This window comes from Cottoperca gobio, chromosome 22 (genome assembly GCF_900634415.1).
Source record: "Cottoperca gobio chromosome 22, fCotGob3.1, whole genome shotgun sequence".
Lineage (NCBI taxonomy): Eukaryota > Metazoa > Chordata > Actinopteri > Perciformes > Bovichtidae > Cottoperca > Cottoperca gobio.
Genome location: NC_041376.1, coordinates 7,365,172 through 7,380,452, shown reverse-complemented (window position 1 = coordinate 7,380,452; position 15,281 = coordinate 7,365,172). Strand labels below are relative to the sequence as shown.

Here is a 15,281-nt window from a genome sequence, read left to right as displayed (position 1 = left end):
GGACCGGAAAAGTCACCAAAGTAAGTCTCTAGAGGAAAAACTATATATGTTTATGTTTGCATTTTGCATTTTGTTCACATGCAGCTAAGTCAGAAGGTTGTATATATGACAGTCTGATCATGTTTCTACCCACAAGGGAAGGTTTTCCACAGCCTAAAGGTGATGGAGATGTGTACATGAATTACACAAACTCCAGCCCAGCCTACACTGATCTGGACTCCACCAATGTGACTCAGGATAATGTGTACGAAAGCCTATCATGAACATTCATGGGAAGATGGATATGTGCAATAAAAAGACAAAAATAGCTTTTTGTTCAGCAGCAGGATATCTGGAAATACAGCTCAGCATAGCCTTTAATCTAAATTGTTTGCCTTATATGTTTAATTTAATTTAATTTCAAACAAGTTATTTAACACAATCTGAATGTGGTAAAACCTGCAGATATGTAGTTCTAGCTTAATAAAAATGATCGTACCAAACATCAAGAGTCCTGTGTTTGGACTTTTTTAATAAAACCTGTAATTCGCTATAAATGTACTGGGGTTTTTTTTTTATTCTTTCTTTGTGTACCCAGATTGATCGATGTGGATGAGTCAGAAACTGACTATTAAATTGACTTTATCTGCTCAGGAAAATACAGAAAATAAATTACACAAATAAAAATGTAATTACAAATGTTTACTTCATGGAGTAAAAAGCAACATAATATCTTTTGGCAGATAGAACATAACACACAACACATTAGAATACTTTTGAAACAGCAGGTTAGCTTACATTACTTTTTAGAAGAAATACAGTAGGGTACACATTGAAATAGATAGCTGAACAATAATAAGCATTGTGTTTCTTTGTCACAGTGAATCATGGGATTTTTCTCACCATGTCACAATATTGGATTCCAGGGGGGAAACGTAACTCAAGCATTATTACTTCTGTTCCCTTGTTTCACAATACCGACTATAACTTGTCCATGGAAAGCTTAAGATGTCTGTCTGATGTGAGACAACAATCTCATCAAATAGTTAACCACATCATTTCTACAACCACGCCTTCTAAGTTGAAGTGTGTGAGTAATCTAGTGAGAAGCTCCAGTCATAACACTCAGGAGCAGATGACTATGCTCTGTATATGGTAAATGGACAGCTTTTATAGAACGCTTTTATAGTTTTAAAGCCGTGACACACCAAGCAGATTATCGGCCGTCGGTTATTGCCTAGTTTTTACAGTATGTGGCAAAATGAAACACTCTGATTCAGTTTTCAGTCTGTCTGTTCAGTTTAAGAGAAACGGACGTGAGGAGAACAAAGGTACAAACGAAGGTGAAGAGGGCACACACAGAGGCTCTTTTCACTTGTCACCTTCATTTCATCTGATCATTCATATACAGGGATATTTACACAACAACATGGCCACCTGGAATGAAGTGTTCGGCGAGAGTGGCCTGGAAATGGTCGACTGTTGTTATGTTTACTTTTTCTAATGACAAATACAGACTCCCTGCGCCTGCTGTTATTAAGAATCATTTCCGCTCACACAGGCGCAGAAAGAAAGTTTACAGAGCCATGATTGATTTGTTCGTGTACTACTGCTTTCAAAACTTCTGCTTTTCAGCTTGTACATCACACAGGAAGAGCAGTAGGACTGGTGCAATTCAGACCGCAGCGCCTATAGTTTGCCAAGATGAGATGTCAAAATAACATATGTGAGAGCACATTCAGTTGTTGTGTGAAGCCACTAACACTAAACGACATAAACACTAAAACTGCTTATGTACAAATATTACATATGTTTAAATCAATCCATTTCGGGCGGTTGGTCCTTGCTATTACGTCCCTGGCTATGATACTTGCTGTCCATGGAGAGCTCTGAGGTGCTTGTCTGAGAACACCCCTCTCCCTTTATTATATTTTTAAAATGGGCCATGATGAACCCTCTGAACTTCCTTGTGGCAAAATAATAAACTACAGGATCTAAAATGCAGTTGAGGCCCATAAGAAGCAAAGTGATCTGATGTGCGTCGTTGAGCAGCTGACGAGTGTCCTGGTCCCACTTTACGTGGCCCCAGCCCTCTGAGATCCGCAACACCGCCAGGGTCCAGAAGCCTTGAATTATATGATGGGGCAGGAAACTCAGAACAAACACTCCCACCACTGCTAACAACATCTGCAGAGCGCTCCGTTTCACCCCCCTGGGCCTTCTAATCGAGATGGAAATGTTCCTGTTGGACTTTCTCGATTTAACTGTTGAGGACTGAGGAGGAGTTTGAGAAAGTAACGTCCGAGCAATAAGGAAGTTACACACCACGACCAGAAAAAAGCAAACAAAAAACACTCCAATTATTGTAAAATGAGTGGCAGCCACTGTTCTCTTCTCCGAATCTGTTACATTCTGGTAGCCCTCGAAACAGTGAGTGATGTTATTCTTATCCGTGTTGATCCCTGTAGATGTCAGATATGGAACAGCCATCGCTACGGTCAACACCCAGATCACAACGCACACAATGATCCCACGACGTCTGTGGTCGGAGGAGGCTGCATTCAGAGGCTTGGTGACTGCCCAGTATCGGTTGACGCTGATCGCCCCGAGGAAGAGGATGGAGGAGTAGGTGTTGACGAAGAACAACGAGCCAGTCAGCCGGCACATGAAGTCTTGGTACACCCAGTTACCATCCCGACTGTAATAGTCAATCCAGAAGGGAAGGGCACAGACAAAAAGGAGATCAGCGATGGTCAAGTTTGCCATGTAGATGCGGATTTCGCCCATGGCCTTGGCTTGGCGGAGGCAGCGCAGGACAAACAGCACGTAGAGGTTAGCGAAGAGGCCCAGGATGAAGATGACGCTATAAGCAACTGGGAAGAGGACGTAACGAAACTTAGAGTCCAGGAAGCCATCACCCACCGAAGACACCTGACCAGAGCTCCCTGTTACTGCAGATTGTTCTTTAGTTGTGAAAGGCATTTTGTGTCTGTGGAAGACATAACATAACATAGTAATGTCATCACAACATAAAGCATTCTGGTATTCAGGTACACCTAGCAAAAACTAAGTCTAATACAAAATGAATCCTACCATCCTGAAGGTTTTAAAGTTACTGTTGAAACTGTTTGAGAGAGGTGTTCATTCAACTGTACGGTAATTTTGGAGGCTGCCGTTTGTGGTGTTATTGAGTTGCATTGCATTATACTGACAAGTGTTTCTATTATTTTGTCCACAATATCTTTTCTGCAAAAACTTCACATTATAACCTGAGCATGTAAGGTAAGTCTAAGCATGAAAAGTAAGTGTTTGTTTCAGTGGTGGCTTTTCTGAGAGCTTCATCTTCCTAGTTGTTAATCAATATTTATTTTTATTCGCAGCTTGTTGGTGAGTTTTTAGACACATTTGTCCAAATTAGCTTCACAGTTTAAAACAGGATTGGTTTGATCTGCCTGCCTTAATATGTTATCCTGTTTTGTTTTCTTTTGAAGAAAGATACTTTAAAAGAAAGTCAACTTACCAGGCTGGCTCTTCTCCTCTAATGTCTCTCAGGGAGTGTTCACTATGAATGCCTCAGCAGCTATGAAGTCAAGTCTTACTGACTGAAAGGGCGTGGTGTTTGTGTGTGTGCTTTAAGGTTCATGAAGAAGGAGGCGCGATCGTCTTTCGCTCTGCTTAGGAAAAACACACATGGTGCAACACACATTGCATCGTTTTTGTTCCTCTTCCTCCGAAAACGAAGAAAGTTGCCAATTTAGGAGCGGTTAGTATTTCCTCGTTCATAAAAATGTGTGTTAATTGTTCTGGGCAAGTGGAGACACCTCCCAAAATGTGGTGGTAACTTCTCTGGCACTATGCAAACAGCAACGCTTTACTTCAGAAAGCTAAATCAGTTTCTTATGTAACTGAAGTCATTATAGATAACTTAATAGTTCAACTATGGGGCTTACAACGAAAAAGCACAATAAAAGAGAAACGAATTATAACAGCTTAAATATTTCAAGGAAAGGAAAATATATTATAAGGCCATAAACTCAAGATCAACTTTAAGTTTGACTTTATCTCAAACTTACTCAGACTTATCTCTGACATTAAACATTGACTTTATAAAGCCTGTAATTGATTTACAGGCTGTCAGACCTCTGATTAAACATTTCTACCTCCACAGTGATACATGATTGGGGCTAATAGTCCGAACAATGACGATTAATCGCCTAGTCTAAATACAGATTATGTTTAATTTAATGTATTTTGTATGCCTTCATCGTTCTCCATGTAGCCCAGCAGGGACATTTTAAAGGGCTTTTTAAAGGCACCCTGTCATGTCCCGTCACATTATATGTTATGTCATGTGTTTGTTATAGTTTAGTTCATGTTCAGTGTTTAATATCTCTCAGGTTATGTTAAATTACAGTCACGCTTGTCTAGTGTCGTCTTGCACGTCCTGTTTTGTTTTGAAACTCACCTTTCCCTCTCGTTCCAGGTCACTTAACTTCCCGCCTTGTGTGTTTTCCCGCTTCTGTGATCGTCTGCCACGCCCCTGATTGTTGTCACCTGTGTCCCCTTACCTCGTGTATAAATAGTCCTGTCTCCCCTTGTCTGGTGCCAGTTGTCTGGTTAAATCTAGTCAAGTGTATGGTTATTGTTAATGGGTAAACTTTGTATTAAAAGATCTTTTGTTTGTACGTCAGACACTTTGTGGAGTCGTGTATTTTTGATCCTATGTTTTTTCATTCCGTGGTTCGTAACACACCCCAGAAACCATTGTTTTGTCCCCATGTCCCCTGATGTTGGCATTCTATCAAATATATTTTCTTCAAGGTATGTATTGTAGAATGATTTAACTTTCCAGCTGGATAGGTATATAAATATAAAATATACCTATCCTATACCTTTAACCTATATATTTCATGTGTGGTTATATAAAACAGTGTATTGAGTTATTCTGGCTCATCAGAGGCTAAGGCTCGTGTGCAGTAATGCACTTTAACCACATGGGGGAGGAAGAGGCTAATAAAACAGAGCAAAGGAATCTCGAAACAGTGAACAGTGGTGGAGTGACTTGAGCCCAGGTGAGGCTGCATACAGCACTGTGTAGCTCATTGCTTGAACCACCACTCTCACTCTTCAAAGCAGCACCAGGCCCCCCTCTGTGGTAAATGTTTAATTCAGGCTCCTATGTACAAGCACACAACACAACACGTCTTCTTCTCCTTGGTGCCACAGTGTAATTCCCTAGATTAAGGTTAACGAGCCTCCCCAACCTTATTGCTGTTATTATGGCTTGGCAGTGGAACAAGAGAGCATAGCTTGTTGGTGGTTGTGCCCTGCATGACTGCCAGACCTGCTGTGCCATTGCTTGGTGTACAGGCTTAGGCTACACTGTAAAACAAAAAATATATATGTTCACGATACATGTTTTGGGTGTGGATTGAGAAGATTCCACAGCAAGCAAGTGAGATTTGTCTTGGTCATTGAAAGCAGCTTCTTTGGTTCAAAGTGTTGGATATGTGTACAACTTTATACATTTATTTGATTTAATATTCCAAGTTATTAGCACTCAAACCTTCAAGTTTTCTGAGGCTTCTCATACGTATAAACATGAGTTATTCTGTCTTGCAGTCACTTGACTAGAAATTATGAGTTTGTACTACTGAGTTTTCTGAAGCGACTTGGTTGCCGAGTGGTTACAGCACATACCATATAACCGCAACGTCACAGTTTTGGTTTTGGCATTGAGACCTTTGTTGCATGTCAAACGCCCCCCACTCCATTTCTACACTTCTTCTGTCAAATAGGCCAAAAAACACAAAACAAAGAACTGCTGGGTTTTAAACATGATCCGTGTGCTTTATTTGAGGGTTAAAACTTTCCAAAGACCTTCTATTGTATAGTTAAAGAAAACAGTACACAATAAAGGAACAATATATGTTGTCTTGCGGAGAGTTAGATGAGAAGATCAACACCACTATCTTGTGTGTACGGTAAATATTAAGCTACAGCCAGCCTCTTAGCTTAGCTTAGCACAAAGACTGGGAGCTGGTTGAAACAGCTAGCCTGGCGGTTGCTGTAATGGTTGCTGATGTGACAAAACAGTTTTTAAGGGAAGCTACTTATTTAAATTGAACAAGCTTGCGATGTTTTACAGTGTATGTGTTAAATAACTGTTGGATTCGAATATAGACATCCCATGTTGCACTGGCAGTAGTGACACGCATTACACATTTTTCCTATAAGCTGAGCACCTGCGTCTGGCTCCGGCCTGCATGCCAACTGATTCCATTTCTCAAACATAATCTTCTAATCGACCTCTAAATGGCCCAGAAAAAAATGTAAAATAATCAGATACAGATTCATGCAGGTGATCGCTGATGTTGTGCTCTGCTGCTCCCAAGGAGTGGTTGTACTTCAAGTCCAGGTGTGCAGAGACACAGAGATGGAAAGCTGCCAGGACCTCATCATTTCTTTTCTTTTTTTTTATTTAATAGCAGAGCTAGCTATTGCTCTGGAAGAGCAATATCGTCAGAAGTCAGAGTCATGCATTCCTCTGGGAGGCAGGAAGGGAGGGAGCTGCCTGTGTGGAGCTCCTCTTGTCCCATTAACACCTTTTCACAGTTGCTCCTTCACCTCACCTTGATCCATGGCACTTTGCCTCTGGCAGACATGAAACGCCCTAGTTGGATATTTTACAAACGGGCAGTCCGTGGCTGCACTCTCAGGCCACTTATGGAGAACATAGAGAAGCTGAGAACTGATAAATAGGTAGTGTTTAGCTGCACGTCTTGCTTGGCAGAGGCTTCTTGGCAGACCAGAGAGTGTAGGTCTCTCTCAGGCAGATTTACTGCCTGCCAGAGGCTGAGGTTTGAGGAATGTCCCCCTGCAGTGAGAAAGAGAGGGCCATGGGAGGGTGAGCTAGACAGACTGAGGCATCTGTACTTCAAGATCATATAGAACCTGACAGTGAGAATAATTATTAAAGGATTTGGAGCTCTCTCTCTCTCTCTCGCTCTCTCTCTCATGGGACATTCTGTGTATTTCCAAATTAAGACACAAGAACATCAACTATCTCTGCTGTTAGCTTTTAGTGATAAAAGTGGAGAAGACATGTCATGATTTCATCTGCACGGCACATTATTGATGTTAGTTTACACAATGTTGCACAATGTTGTCAGTGCTTGATGGTATTAGATAAGAGTTGCCCCACATTTTGATCCATCAGGGTTACATCTGTTTAAATACTGACCATAACCCACTCTGAGAGGACAGTGAATTAAGCACATTAATCCTTATCCCCGCTGTAAAACAGACACAAAGTAGGAAAGCTTTAGCCGTATTGAGGCCTTAAATCCTCCTACTCTGGTCTAAAAAAAATTCTGACATGCTCATTTTGTAGTCAAAAGAATATTGTCAGGTGACTATTGACCTGACCCTTGCACTCTGCACTATTGGCTGCTTGTAATTTTGGTGATCTACGCAGGATTATTAGAGATTAGTCTGCTGTTGCAGCCACTGCAAGCCGCTCTGGATAAGATAAAATACCTCAAATGTGAAATACAAACAGAAAAAACACGGGGCTTCCTTTTGAAAGACAATCATTGACAAGGAACAATCATAATCTGATGCTGATGCATCCCCAATTCTTTATTGGAATAAACAAGTTATTGTTGCTGGGTGGTGAGGGATGTTTGTGATTAGGAAGGATGTTGGCTTGAACACTGTTCTTCCTGAATCCTGTGTATGCTACAGTATGTGCTGCAGGAGATTGCATTCCCTGCAACCATGTCCTTGTGCGTTAGATTGCAGTCTGTATTATGCATTTGCATTTATATCATTTGATGTATTAAGGCAAATTCCCAGAATGACATAAACTTGTCTGTGCATGAGCCAACCCTCTCAAGAAGGATGAAACATGGCTGATACATGTCCTCATAAAAAAGAGGCATTTTCCATGCCTGTCTTTACTTATGTCACCTCACTGTTTCTAGCACTGCTTCTTCATAGATCAAGAGTTGTTTTTATGTCTACAGACCGTAGCTCTGGAAACGGAGGGATAAGCCCATATTCTACGGCTCCTACAACTGTGTTTCTCTGTTGAGCTGTGCCTTTATCTTAGAAGACACATTAACATAAGAAATATACAGTCAGAATTTTGTACACACAAAATTTCACGTACACCTGTGCTTGCCTTTCCTGCTGTGGCGTTCAGGTGTCTGGGCATGCCTGGTTATGCCTTTAGTTTGCCTTTGAAAGGATTTAATTTCCCTTTGAGTACTTGGTATCTTTGGCCTTTCCCCCACCTGGAGAGAGCAACACCGTGACATGATTTATACCTCGTCCAGCTTATTATGTGAAATATGATTTGAGGGACATGGTTTTTTACGAGGGAGGGATGTTTAATAAGGGGGGAAAACAAAGGCTTGACTGTGGGAATCTCCACAAAGAATTAATTACGTGACCGTTTAAGTCACACAAGTCATGGTCACTGATGAACGGGAGGCTTTTGACATCCATTAACTTTATTTTTCAGCCTCTGCCTTCCACAGAGAGTAGCAATGTGAGGCTGATGTTACCTATGAATATCAGGCAGTACTGATTCTGATACTGAGTCCTAAAATGAAAACCGTGTTTAAGTCCTCTCTGCTGCTGAATAAAGCAGGTTTAGGCAAACATCAGTCTAAATTGTTCAAGAAATACAAAAACAAACACTGTGTGACAGAGTTTGTGTGTGTCTGTGTGGGAAAGACTTCACCTGGTTGGCTACATTCATAAAAGTTAGGCGGTATTCTATCTTAATGAAGTCATTTCCACAGTTACGCAACTGAAAGACAATGAAGAATTTACTGCCACACCACAATCCTGCTGAAATACATAAAGTAAACAATAGGCTTATTTTACATTTATCACACTGCAGTGCACTTGGGTTTGGATTCAAATAGAAGAAATATATCTTAGAATAACAATATACAATAATATGTTTTAATGAATACATTGAGGATAAGGCTGCATTAGAGGCTTAACTACCTTTAGGAGAAACACTTTTTAGGCTGCTTCTTAATGGAAAACTTGGAGAACCCTTGCCACGCAGAACATTAATCACAGCAATGCCACTCGCATTCCTCAACCTGACACCATAAAACTTGCCCAACTTTAATTGTGGTATTTGCACATTTATGAGCATATGCAGAATATCAAGCATTTTTGTTGTGGACATTTTTGCAGTTCCTGGAATTTTTTTTTACGGCCATTAAGAGTGCACACAAACCCAAACAAAAAAGCTTTATAACAATACAATGGGGATTTATAATATGTCTATGATACTGGAAAATACATTTATAGTAGTCTTATCAGTGTTTTTTACCCCCTTTGATTACTTAAAAACTCTTGTAACATTGCTACAGGTGTTACTCATTGAGTTTATAGCGACTTTATGAGACTTTTGGTACTTAATTCCTGTATCACTGATTCTTAATATTGCAATAGGGACCTTCACTGGGATATACAATGCGAAGTTTAAGGTTAAACATTTTTTATGGTATTACAAAAATAGTGCTATAATATTGCTGTGGAGGATGATGGTGTGTATACTGATTTTATGCTGTTCAATTCAACATGTGTTGTGTGTGCAGAGAGAGAAAGGGATAGAGAGAGAGAGAGAGATTAACTCAGAGGCTGTTTTTTTTTTTAATACTCGGACTATCCACACAACCTCAGTTTGGATTCATTCCTCCCCGGCCAGATTTGCCTATGTTATGTGGGGGAGAGAGGCGGGACCTCGCAGCCGGGAAGGGCGTTCTCTTTGCGGTCAGACCGGGCAAAGTCATCCCGAGGGGTGGGTCCTCCGGCAGCAGTAAAGGAAAACCCACCTTTTTTCATTGTTAAGGACGCGGTGGAATGTGATGGTTTGATCTCAAACGGGCTAGGGAGGGGAATATCCGAGAGGAAAGGACCGACGAAAGTAATTCAGGGAAAGGGGGAAACCAACAAACGCAATCCCCCTGTCGCCTCCAACTCCCTGGTTGTATCAGAGAATATGTGGATGAACTTGTCCTCGCCGTGTCGGCAGCAGCGAGTCCTACCGTCCGCATGAGCTCAAACCGTGTGAAGTTGTGGATTTACCGCTGCGTGTTTCTGACCCGGCGGTGGAACAGCTAAGGTAAAGTTGAAGACTTTATTTTTTGGGTGTGTTTTGGGCTGTTGAGAACATGGGAACACGGTGTTGGGGGGGGGGGGGTGTTCAGACAGCGGCTTCCTGAGTTGGATCCAGTCAGTCGGGACTGCAGAAGTCTGAACTGCGGCAAGTTTTTCAACCCTCCTCCTCCTTCTTGTCCTTCTCCTCCTCCTCCTCTGTTCGTTTTGTAGCCAAAAGGAAGCATCCAGGACTGCGACGAAAACCTCAGGTAGTTAAAACGTAGCGGTGCTTACACCGTTTACCTCTTATTTTGTTAACATGTCGCAGTTTTTTGTTTTTTTTACAATGTTTCGCAAAACCTGTTTGGCGGCATAATTGTCTCATGTTTGAGATTCGCTGGCGTCTACGCACTTAAAAACGCCAAGCGTTTTCATATAGGCTAAATTACTGCATAACAAACTACATTTCAGAGCACGGGGTTGATGAGTTGATAGTCGTACATGCTCTTGACATTCATGTAGCCTAGTCTATGTTTTGGTGAGGCTATAATGTCCAAAATGCTATGTACCTTAATTAAACTGTGACCCCCCCCCCCCCTCTCTGTTCCATTACATCTTGAGGGAGTGTAGGGTATTTTTATGAATGAAGTCAAAATGTTGATATTTCTTTTGCTGCCATTCAGTATCGGCAAAATAAACGAGCACATCTAGACTTTGTACCGGGCTGCCAAAGAGTCTGTTTTGGCCCTCGTTTCCTACTGGTTACATAGGGAAGCATGAAAACAGTGTTTACACATACATATATTTCCTACACGTTATACTCTAAAGTTAAGAGTACGTTTACAGAAAGGAGATACTGGGTAGATATGACACATATGTGTAGCTACTGTAGTTGTTGTTGTAAAGTGAAATATTGGCTGGCCTAAATATATTTTGGGGTTAGTTTAATCCCATTTTGAGCACTATAAAATCTCAATTGAGCACAAAAGTCACCATAAGGAAATTTAAACACAGGAATAGACTAGTGAAAGAAAAACACAAACAAGTGAAAGAATAGCGTAGTGGTTATACATTGAAGGACATTTGAACACCACCTGTATTTAGCTCTTTAATCTGTTGAATGAGTTCACTGTGATTTTGACAGTAATTTGAAGACACCAATGATACATGCTCCTGTGTGCAGGGGTCAGTTTTTGGATGGTGGACAACCTCAGTGTAACTGCGAAATATCTGAATCCGCCTCGGATCTAGTGCTGAAAGTTGTTACTGAAAATGAGTAATTGTTTGACAGGAAATTTAAAAGTAATTTATTAAGGGAAAATAATCTCTCGTTTCATTTTGTCAAATGTGGGTATGTGTTGCCTTTCTGTCTATATGGCTGCCTTATGAATGTTTTTGAGATTTTGACTGTTCATTGGTCAAAATAAGAAAATGTCCCCTAAAGCTTTTTTTTGGCATTTGTTTGACTTAATTAATTAAAGTTGACACATTAAAACATAACTGTGTGTGTGTGTGTGTGTGTGTGTGTGTGTGTGTGTGTGTGTGTGTGTGTGTGTTTTCATGTGAGGTGGAACGTGTTGTGCTGCATAGGCTACACATGCATATATGAAACGAAGGTGGCAGAGACCAAAGTCTGAACTGTGTGTGTGTGTGTGTGTGTGTGTGTGTGTGTGTGTGTGTGTGTGTGTCAGAAAAGGTAGTTGTAGTGGTGGAATACTAATCTGCCAGGTGGAGCTCGTAAAGAGCAGCACAGAGAGGGAAGGGGACCTGCCTTGACCTGTTTCAGACATGAAGGAGACATAAAACACTGATGACTTGCCAGTAAGGCTTGCCCTCCCAGCCAGCTGTACATTATACCAGCTGAGCTACCAGCTTGAGCTGCTGTGAACCAACTTTTCCTCCTTGACTCTGCACAGGCACTTGCATGGCAACTTGTCATGTCGGTAGATGTGCGAAAAGGGTTTCCTACGGTATTTTGGATGAGACTGTGACACCGCATGTGAAGGGAATGTCTGAAGTTTAGCCTGTCAGTTTGGAAATGTTGGGAGAAATGCAAACGGGGAAATTAAATGAAAGTACCAGCAAAGTGAAGAGTGAGATGTCAGAATTTTCCCCGATCACGGCTTGATCCATGCATTTACAGTCTTGGGAAATCATGCTCCAAGTGAGGTTTGGTTGCATTGGCTCTCAGGAGGGATAATTCACTGAACATGATTCCTCAGTGCAATGATAGTTGTCTACGCTGACACAGTACGAGTTCCACCACCACCTGTTTTGTAAACTTTTAAAGTGATCTCAAAGTTACACAAAGAGTTTGCACCATGTCCTTGTCTGAGAGTTGTCGCCTGCCATGCAAAGTAATAATAATCATACCCCTCGCTCCTCTTTTATGACCTGGGCTATACCACGCATGATTGGTTTTCCACTCCGCAGAACGCCGCGACCGCCCTATGAAACTGCCTGCACTGCTTTGGGTGAAACCAAAAACTAATCATTATGGGTGTCCAATAAGGGTAATTATCAGACTAAGCACTGGACCTGGGGATTACGGAGTGGCTAAATGACTGCTCTGGGGATTAAATTAAAATATTGAGGTTTTCTGCCTGGGAGAATCAAACCGCTGGGAATGTCAAACCCAGCCTGCCAGTGGTAATATTACTGCCACTACGCACATCAAGGTTTATGCACAGAGCCCCTGCTGTTAGGGTAGTACCATCACATTAGTGTGGAATTACAGTACGTTAGTCATATGTTGCAAGTGCATGCAAATAAAAAATGGATCTAGTTATTGGACAGTGGGATGGAAACGCACATTGAGAAAATAGTCTGTTATTATTTTAATCGTCAACCTTTATTATTATTATTATTATTATTATTATTATTATTATTATTATCATTATCATTATCAAAATCCACAAAGTTGAAAGTGAACCAATAATAGAACATAAGATCCCTTAAAGTACATTGCTTTCAGAATAATACTGGTAAAACACTACTTAATAAATAACAACTGACTAAATTTGCCATTATAAATTAAACGGCGGCCGAAATGGGTTTTCTCAGACGGGTGGCGTCTCCCTTAGAGATAGGGTGAGAAGTTCAGCCATCCATGAGAGACTCGGAGTAGAGCCGCTGCTCCTTTGAGTTGAAAGGAGCCAGTTGAGGTGGTTCGGACATCTAGTAAGGAGGCCACCTGTGCGCCTCCCTAGGGGAGGTGTTCCGGGCACGTCCAGCTGGGAGGAGACCCCGGGGAAGACCCAGGACTCGGTGGAGAGATTAGATCTCCTCACTGCCAGGGAATGCCTCGGGATCCCCCAGTCGGAGCTGGAGAATGTGGCCCGGAGAAGGGAAGTTTGGGGTTCCTTACTGGAGCTGCTGCCCCCGCGACCCAACCCTGGATAAGCGGTAGATGATTGATGGATAAATTAAACAGACAATATGTTTTTGATAAATCAAATAGTGAAACAAGTGCATAATAATTTCCCGGAGCCAAAGTGATGTATTCAAATTGCTTGTTTCAAAATACTAAACCATCTAAAACACAAAGATATTCAATTTACTATTATATACGACAAAGAAAACCATTAAAGTTTCACATTTGCGGAAGTGAAACTGACTGAATTGATAACTCGAGTATCAAAATAGTTGCAGTTTAGTTTTATTTTCAATCTAGTAATCGTTTTATTGTTAACATATTGAAAACAACATTAAATTGTCGATGTAGCTTGTTAGCTGTCAACGTAATACATGGTAAATAAAGTCGGCACCACATGTGCCGGCGAATGTCCTTTCCAGCAAAACTATACATTCTAATATGCTGCAATGGATAGCTCAGATATTGGACCGGATGGTGTTGGTTATTATTAGTTGTAGACTCTGACTTTTAGCCTCCTGTAACCCTCTCACCCAGGAATAAAGCAGCAGAGGATGCACACACACCGGACACAGAGTGATATTGCAGCCGTTACAATTTGTGGGCCTCCTTGAAATAGCTCAGAGCTCCATCCGAACAAACTGCAGAAACCATATTCCACGAAAGATCGTTGTCTCTGAAGAAGTCATCCACGAGTTTCTTCACATCGACTGCCTTGGTTGTTGTTGTAAGAGGCTTACAAAATAAAAAAATCTTCCTTTATCACTGTCGTCTTTCACACACGAATACAACAAGCTGGCTTAGATTGGAAACGTCGGTGGTCTCGTCGAGTTGGAGGATGAATTTTGCTGGGCTTGAAATCAGATCTGCAACTACTTGAGCCAAGACGTCATCGCTCATGTCGTCTATTCTGCTGCTGATAGTGTCATTTGAAAGACTTATCTTCAGCAGCTTTTCCCAGCATGATATTCGCCATCTTCAACGCAGCTGGTTTTACGAGTGTTTCCCCAATGGTGTGTGGTCTGTCCTGCTTTGCTATCAGGTACGCAACTTCGTACGTTGCTGTGAGGATCGGTTTGTCGATGGGTACAAAGCCGAGAACAGGCAGAGTAGCCTTTTCATCGAATCTGGCTCTCTTCACCTTGAATTCAGCGAGCGTTGTGTTCCTTTAGTTTTGCCGGTGCTAGACTAGAACTTGGCATTGCAAATCATGCATTGAGGACGCTGACTCCCATCACGTTCCTTTATGCACGTGAATCCATATTGTACGTATTCGTCCAACCACTTTCTTTTTTTGCTCGACATATTGTGAAAAATCAAAAAATTGCGTGTTGCCAAATTGTCGGCCCGACATTGCTAGTGTGAACCGGGCTATACTGTGTGTGTCTTGACCCCTGCCGAACCCCTGAGAGTGACTCAACGAACCCCTGGGGTTCGATCGAACCCACCTTAAGAACCACTGTCTTAGAGGCTTGTGCAGTATTAAGGCCCACACACAGCCTGTGTGTACAGTGTATATCCTTTTGTGAGTGTATGTATGTGTGTGTTTTGTGATGATAATGCAATAATGGGCTCAGTATCCGGGACAGAGGCTGCTGTTGACAATACACAGGCCAGCTGGAGTGGCTGTCTGTCTATTAGTAGACTTGCAGGAATATGGCTTAATGCCATAAAGACACAGTACAGACATACTAAGTCTCATTTAGGTGTCTCTGGAGTGTGTGTGTGTGTGTGTGTGTGTGTGTTGGAGCTACTAAGACCTGAAACGATTAGTCTATCAATTATTGGACTTTCTGTCATA

At 41.6% G+C, this 15,281-nt stretch overlaps 2 protein-coding genes across 3 annotated transcripts in view; one reads left to right on the top strand and one right to left on the bottom strand.

Annotated features, from left to right (window-relative positions):
* Positions 1–604: 604 nt before the first annotated feature.
* ptafr (platelet-activating factor receptor) lies at positions 605–3,615 on the bottom strand. Its single transcript, XM_029459969.1, has 2 exons — positions 3,500–3,615; positions 605–2,968 (listed from the first exon to the last, which is right to left on the bottom strand). Exon 2 carries the CDS (start codon positions 2,959–2,961, stop codon positions 1,798–1,800), a length of 1,164 nt encoding a protein of 387 aa, XP_029315829.1. The 5' UTR covers positions 2,962–2,968; positions 3,500–3,615; the 3' UTR covers positions 605–1,797.
* A 6,292-nt stretch (positions 3,616–9,907) lies between these two features.
* The window catches only part of luzp1 (leucine zipper protein 1), a 47,724-nt gene continuing 42,350 nt past the window's right edge, over positions 9,908–15,281 (top strand). For both annotated transcript variants that reach the window (XM_029460372.1, XM_029460371.1), the window contains exon 1: positions 9,908–10,132. The gene's annotated coding sequence lies outside the window, so the exon portion shown is untranslated. The remainder of the gene's footprint in view (positions 10,133–15,281) is intronic.

Excerpts from the sequence above, each read along its gene's own strand:
- ptafr (XM_029459969.1), bottom strand. The coding sequence starts at position 2,961 with ATGCCTTTCACAACTAAAGAACAATCTGCAGTAACAGGGAGCTCTGGT.